At 34.2% G+C, this 7,500-nt stretch overlaps 1 protein-coding gene across 1 annotated transcript in view; it reads left to right on the top strand.

Moving 5' to 3' along the window:
- Positions 1-2,358: 2,358 nt before the first annotated feature.
- Positions 2,359-7,500, top strand: part of LOC144956841 (DNA-directed RNA polymerase I subunit RPA49-like) — a 21,496-nt gene continuing 16,354 nt past the window's right edge. The window contains exons 1-3 of the mRNA XM_078887603.1: positions 2,359-2,532; positions 3,878-3,972; positions 6,724-6,800. Coding sequence (XP_078743729.1) covers positions 2,364-2,532; positions 3,878-3,972; positions 6,724-6,800 — 341 coding nt within the window. The 5' untranslated portion in view covers positions 2,359-2,363. The remainder of the gene's footprint in view (positions 2,533-3,877; positions 3,973-6,723; positions 6,801-7,500) is intronic.

Genomic DNA, 7,500 nt, shown 5'->3' on the forward strand with positions numbered 1-7,500 from the left:
GTGGAGACGATGACGGAAATTTTATGATGATGTTGATATTGTTTTTATTGCTATTGTAGTACTTGTTGTTAATATTGTTGTTGTTGTTAATGATGAAGATGATGATGATGATGATGATGATGATGATGATGATGATAATGATGATGATAATGATGATTATGATGACAACGACGATGTCGTCGACAATGATGGTTACCATACGATATTACAATATTACAAAGTTTATTCAATCTTAGGCTTTCGACAATAAATCATACAATTTGATGACCACATACATGAAAGTGGAAAAAAATGGTAAATGGAACCAAACAATAAACTGATACCATTAATAACCACAAAAAATACAACAATAGTAATACCACCAATACGTACAATAATAATAATAATAATAATAATAATAATAATAATAATAATAATAATAATAATAATAATATAATAATAATAATATAATAATAATAATAATAAAATAATAAATAATAATAATATAATAATAATAATAATAATAATAATAATAATAATAATAATAATAATAATAATAATAATAATAATAATAATAATAATAATAATAATAATAATAATAATAATAATAATAATAATAATGATGATGATAATAATAATAATAACAATAATAATATTACCATCATCATTACTACCACCACCATCATTACTACTACCACCACCGCTACCACTATCACTACAACCATCACCATCATTATTACGTTTCCAATCATTTTTTCTCGTTTCTAAAAATTTGATATCTATCAAAACAGACGAAATTCCGGTCATTTTTTTAAAGGGTAGTTAAAATATCTACGATTTTATTAGCCATGAAAACTACGATTTTTATTTTCCTATTTCAAGTAGGCAGGTCTGCTATGACAAGTATCAGTATCAGTTCCATAGTCAAAAGAAGACCAACAAAAACACAGTTTATTTAATCTTAGGCTTTCGCCAATACTTCATACAATACAATTAAGACAAAATAATGTTACCAATTTCTCCTCATGCATTCGTTAGACTATAACAATAACGACCGTGTTATCTTTACTCCTCACCCAACCAACCCCGAGCTGCCCGCCTCTTCATCGCGAACTATCTTATGTATGTATTAGCTTCAGGACGGGCAAGTACGGAATCTGCCCACCCTTCCGTATTTCCTCTATAACTTAGAATTCAACTCTCTCCTTTCTCAGAAGAGTATTTCTCGTATACTAATTCATTGTTGAGAAAACCAAAATGGTGGTTGTATTTTATATATTTATTTAGTCGTGACTTTTGAATAAAAGTGTTTTGTTTTATTAGAGGAAATACAATAGAAAATTACATTGTTTTGCAAAATTATTTTGTCTGGCAATAAAAATACAGCGGTAATTACTTTAAGAATTAAAAAAAAAAGAACTAACAAATTAATTTGTTAAAAAACAAAACAAAAAAACCCCCAAAACAACAACAACAACAACAACAAAAAAACAAATAAGAAAACAATTTAAATAAATGAGTTTTGAGAAGCACTAAAGAAAACGAGAAAAAAAAAGAAAAGTTTAAATGGATAAACAAATATATAAAAACAACACCAATTAATACTAAATTGATATAAAATTAGTAAATTAATAAATTTAATTCAATACCGGAACATTCCCAAAGTCAGTATTAACGTCAATCAACTGGTTAACCAGTCCCCCAAGACTAATGGACATACGAAATAAGAGAAAAAGGTCTACCGTTTGCCAAAATCCAATTCTACATTGTAGTTTTCAATCTATGGTGTAATAGAAGCGTGGTGCCTTATTTAATAGCCCGTAAACCTAGTACTTAGTGATTGACATAAGCAAATAATCGATGAGTTAGTATACGATACAGGCCGAGTAACGATTAGATCTTGACATGTCAAATAGTGTGGTCGGGGGTACTATAGCAAAATGAACATGTGCGTTATTCGTGCGAATATGACATCTTAACTTGGCATGCATGGGTTGCCAATCTTTATTAAAAATAACAAAAATGATTCAGTTACGACATTAAGAAGAAACTCATTTAAATATACTAATTTAATTTGTTTATTTCTTGACTGGTATCTCATGTTGTATACTTGAAAAAACAGGCTGTGGTATTTACCCACACATGCCCATATACCACGCTGTTCTCTGTCAACACACAAAGTGTGATGAGTTTAGTTTATAGCTGTTGATATTAATTTGATGAAACTAATCAGCTATCGGGCAGATAAAAACAATAACAAAGAGCCAGTCCAAGTTTACTTCGTCTCACAATCAATGTTACTCGCGTACCTATAGCAAAATTGTACCTGTGCATTATTTACGTGCGAATAGACACTCTCTTAAACTTGCCATTGGCCGTTGGCCATGCTACTTTCGGTATTACAAAGTAAACAAAATGAATCTTCTATCTTGATTGTTTTGTGCACATTCAAAACAATTCATTATAATATAGAGACACTCAACTCATTTACCATATTTCTTGTGACAATGCCAACTTTCGAGGTTGTTGACAAGCCCGAAGTTGCTCGACTTGGTAAGATCACAATCTCAACTGAAGAGGAAAGTGGGATTTATAGTTATAGATTATTATAGCTTAGCCTTAGTTAGCCTTGGGCCTGCCTTAGCCTTAGCCTTCAGCTGCTGCTAGCTAGCTGCTTGAGCTTGTCATGGTTATGGTTGGAGTTGGAGTGTTCGTCGTGTACGGTACATACACTGCTGTACCGAGGGCGGGCCTATCTAGTTTTTAAGACCTAAGAAGAGGAGGAGAGAGGGGCGCCTTTTATTTATGTGCCATCTCCTCATTTATGCCACTTCGTGAGAAATCTTTGGAGTCTTTCCACAAGTTTCCTAGCAGTAGCAGTCAGTAGCAGTAGCAGTGAAGCCTTATATAAATATAAAGGGAAGGGCAAAAGTCCCATTAATTTAGAAAAAACAAAACAAGATAGAACCCCCCCCCCCCCACTCCGCAACCCACATCCTTTATACTTTATATTGATATAAATAAAAAAATCATAATTATAGATGAAATTAAATAACAAAGTGAAGTCAGTGCTAGAGGCTCACGGAAAAAAACTGCCAAATCTGTTTTCAAAAAACCTACCTCAACCTCTTCCTCTATTTAAAAAACTATTTTTGCAACTTTTTGATTCCTACAAAAAAAAAAAAAAAGAAAAAAGAAAGAATTGCGTTCTTTTTAGCGGGCATTGGTTAAGGAACGAGGTCCCTGTTGCCATCTTGCTACCTTGAGGGGAGGGATGCGAGTGGAGAGAGAGATCATATTTTGAATAAAACTAAACGAAGCTGAATTGAAACTCTCTCTCTCTCGCTTTCTCGGAAGGTTCTGGGTTCGAGCCTCGCTTGGCGCATAGTTGAGTCCTTGGAGATGGCTCTTAGCTCACATTCTCTCACCATACTCAGGTGTAAAATGAGTACCTGGACGTTAACAGCTTTGTCTCTGTCCGAAAAAATTGTAACATCGCCTAACAGACATGTACCATCCTAAATATTAAATGTTGCTGTTGGCCAGGGACCCCTTGTAAAGCGCTTTGAGCACATTTAGTGGATATTGCGCTATATAAAAGTTCAATTTAAAAAAAAAAATTATGTACAAACTTTGATTTGCTTTGGTTGAAAAGGAGGGTTTTACATTTCATCCCTCAGTTGAATTGAATGGGAGTAAGGCTTATAAAAAGTGCCTAATCCTGGGACACAATTCTTGGGCTAGAAATGATCCACACTAGTCACAACTCTTTCTTTCAGAGGAATAGAGGAATAAACAATGGCCAAACATAAGTCTGACTTTATTCAATTTGGTCCAAAGGAAGTTAACTGTGAAATTTTAAATATGTTTTTTTTTTTTTTTTTTTTTTTCATCTTAGTACGGTTTTCAACGGGCCATCTTAATCCCCAAGCAAAGGATGAGATAGAATTCAAATGTTTCGGGGACAAATCCAATGAAAGGAAATCGATTGTTGTAAGTCACATTTTGTTGTTGTTGTTGTCTCAAATTTTATTACGTAATGTAAATGTTGCTGCTCGAAGCTCGAAGAAATAAATACCAATGTGAAATTGAATGTAAGCTTCAATTTAATTACGGAAACAGATAGAATGGACGTTTCGGGTTTCCCATTTATCAACAAACAGGATGAATGAAACACTACAGATGAATGAGATTATGTGCTAGTGGCTTCATCATCCTGTTTGTTGATAAAGGGAAAACCCAAAACGTCCATTCTATCTGTATTCGTAATCAAATTGAAGCTTACATTCAATTTCATATTGGTGTAATAGAATGACCATTCTATCTAATGTTATTTGATTTTGTACTCTATTACTCTTTACTACTTGTCGCTACCATCACTATTTAATTAATTGTATGCAAGTAATGCAAGACTGTGTGCCTCTGTGGTTGATATCAACATTCCTTTACTCGTGTGTGTTACTATGACCAATAGTACACTGTGTGTTGTGTGTTAAGCCCTTACACGGGTAGTCTCTCGATGTAGTACTATTTTTATCTTCGGCTGGGTGTGACTTCTGGCCTGATACTATATTTTTGTGTGCTTTCTTTCATCACTTCACATCGTTATAACTTCATTTTAACAACTATGATCATTTACAAATTTATATCACTAATTCTGGCAAATCATAGCTTTCTAGCCACCTACCTTGAGTCATCTAAATCTACTTTGTTCTTCTGTATACTTAATAATTGCTACTTAAATATTTCATACAGCCATAACGTTAACGCCTTTGATTACTAATTACGAGCTAAACATTTACTCTTTAACTCTGCAATTCACAATGATTGATTTTGTAGCATAACTCTTTAGTTTAGACTTATTCGTTCCTTCATACATGTCCCATGTTATTTGCATTAATTTATTTAAATCATTAAGATGCACACAACTCGATCGAGTTTACTCACTTCAGTCTACGCATCACTTTACCTGGACCAGTGACGTAGGTGCTTTCCCTGACGTCCGCGCTAAATCTATTTTTAACTGCTATAGCTAATATTATGTGATTATTCTGCCATTGATTCTTTTCATTCATTCATTGATCCTCATTGCTACACGCCTATAGAATACGATACAAAAGAATGATCTGTTCCATTGTTCCTGAATAAAGACTTCATCATTATACATCCTGGCCTTTGTTGTTTGATCGCCTCCACTACCCTGGAGTGGATGGGCTAGGACTCGGGTAGACTATGGTGTCTCCGGACTTGACTGTGGTGTGTCCTCTTCGCTCATGAAATCAACTCCCTACTTCTACTTCTGACACATGAAGTCATGCTACTATCACTAACAGTAGTACTAAACTGTCACTTCATTGTCTCGATCTATCTTCCTCACTTGAGCACCACCGCCGCAGTTACAGTCTGGAACTCTTAAGTCGACCCCGGGGCCGAATCCATCCACTCCCACGGCCTCTGCACTCTGCCAATACTACTACTACCACTCGCCGGCATCAACTACCCGGTTGTCTCTATCACACTCGCCGGCATCAGCTACCCGGTTGTCTGACTCTATTACATTGGTATTTATAACAAATTTTACTACATAAATGTCTTCACTCACCTTCACTACATCGATCCCATTCCTCATTGTGTTTTATTGTTAAAGGGGAAACTCGAAATGTCCACAGTATTTGTCTTCGTCTAATAAATTGAAGCTTACAATTCAACACTTATCGTTACTTTTTCTTTCACATATCATGGAATCAAGTTGTATTTAGGGGAACGAGTTTGTAATCCAGTTGTGTCCCTTAGTTGTCTCAACGCAGGACAAGTCACTGGGTCAGAAAAAAATCTCGACTGCACCCGGGATCGATCTCAGTCCCTTTGCTTGTGAAGCGAGTGCTTTACCAACTGAGCTATTGGGACCCAAACAACAGTTTTATACCTTTCTCATATGAGTGGAGGCTTGAATTAATTACACAGTCATTAATCAAGAGACTAAATAAGGTAGCAAATACATTAGCTCAGTTCACATAGGTGTGGTTCTCTCCATAACATCATTGTCATTTATTCTTACAAAGGCCTATTTAGTGCTTAGTACCTTTCTCAGAGAAAATATTCCATAATGTGAAGAGAAGGTAATGTACAGGAATGCCAAGTTTCATCAACTTATCTTGATTGATGCTATAGTTATGGCACAATTTCATTAAAATACAACCAAGATAGATACACTTTTTAGAAATAGATCCTTATATAAGGGTTAAACAAAATATTTTGACCAACCCCCCCCCCCTCCCCCCCTCTAACTTATGAAATTATTGGTGGATTTTCAAAATTTAAAGACGTCTGTTTTCAGTTCAAGTGGAGCTTTGATTTCATAAGAGTTTAAGTAAATATGTCGAAAAATAATTATAAAAATAATTTTTTATTGCTAAATTTTGTTGTTTGTATGTTATTTACCTTCTGTGCTATACAATAATTGTATTCCACTTGGATACTTTGAAGCCTTACCCACAGTGTGAGTCACACATTCGCACAATTTTTCAGGCTTTTAAAAATTTGTCAGGTGGCATCCCTGAATGACTTAGATCTTAGATATGATATAGTATAGACATAATATAGACATAGATATAATATAATATAGATATAATATAGACATGGATATAATATAATATAGATATAGATATAATATAGACATAGATATAAAACACATTTCTGTGATTTCTCATTGAATTGTGTACTTTTTATTGTTTTCTTTTTCAGACCACAAATGTCAATGGTATCGAGTACTGTGGTCAGAACTTTGGCCAATCCAATACAGTTTCGACAGAGAACTGCGAGTAAGACTGTCTTTGCTTACATTATTACATGTTCGGTGCATGACATAATCAGACGGAAGGTGAAAATATTGGATTTGCATTTTTTTGCATTTTCTGAAAGAATATGCTTACCAGAGCATTTTAATCTTTATTTTAAGTAAATCGAGTGATTTTTTTCATGAAGTTATGGTCAGATGTATGGGGAAGGTATCCAACAACTTTTCTCAAATTTCATACTTTTCAATTTGACTAGCTGTAAAAATATTTAGAAGTGAAATTAAGCTTTGATATTTCTTGAAGATGTACAAAAAGGGTTGATTTAATCATTTTGACAAGAACTCATTTTTTATAAAATTTTGACCTTCTACTTAAACTTGGCAATATCTCAGTTCAAACCTTTTTCCCATCCGACTGATTACGTCATTCACTGTACCATTTTATTAATGTGTTTAGGAGCTGTAGCGGATATTGCTTGAAAAGGGTTTTGAAAACACCAGCTCTTTTACGGAAATGTCTTTCAAACACCGACCGCTCGATTTGGTTTGCTGTCTTGGCACAGACGAGACCTAAATGTCTAGTTTTGTTGCCTAGATGTATCGTTTTGTATGTGCATGCCATGCAGGTGAGTACAGTCAGGAAAAAAACAAAACTGCGAAGCCGTGTTTGAATTTTAAAAAAAGTTCCTGAAATAGCCTCAACAACTTAACCTAGCAAACGCGAA

The sequence above is a fragment of the Berghia stephanieae genome, chromosome 11 (genome assembly GCF_034508935.2).
Source record: "Berghia stephanieae isolate SIO BIC M18660-M18661 chromosome 11, UCSD_Bste_1.3, whole genome shotgun sequence".
NCBI classification, from domain to species: Eukaryota; Metazoa; Mollusca; class Gastropoda; order Nudibranchia; family Aeolidiidae; genus Berghia; species Berghia stephanieae.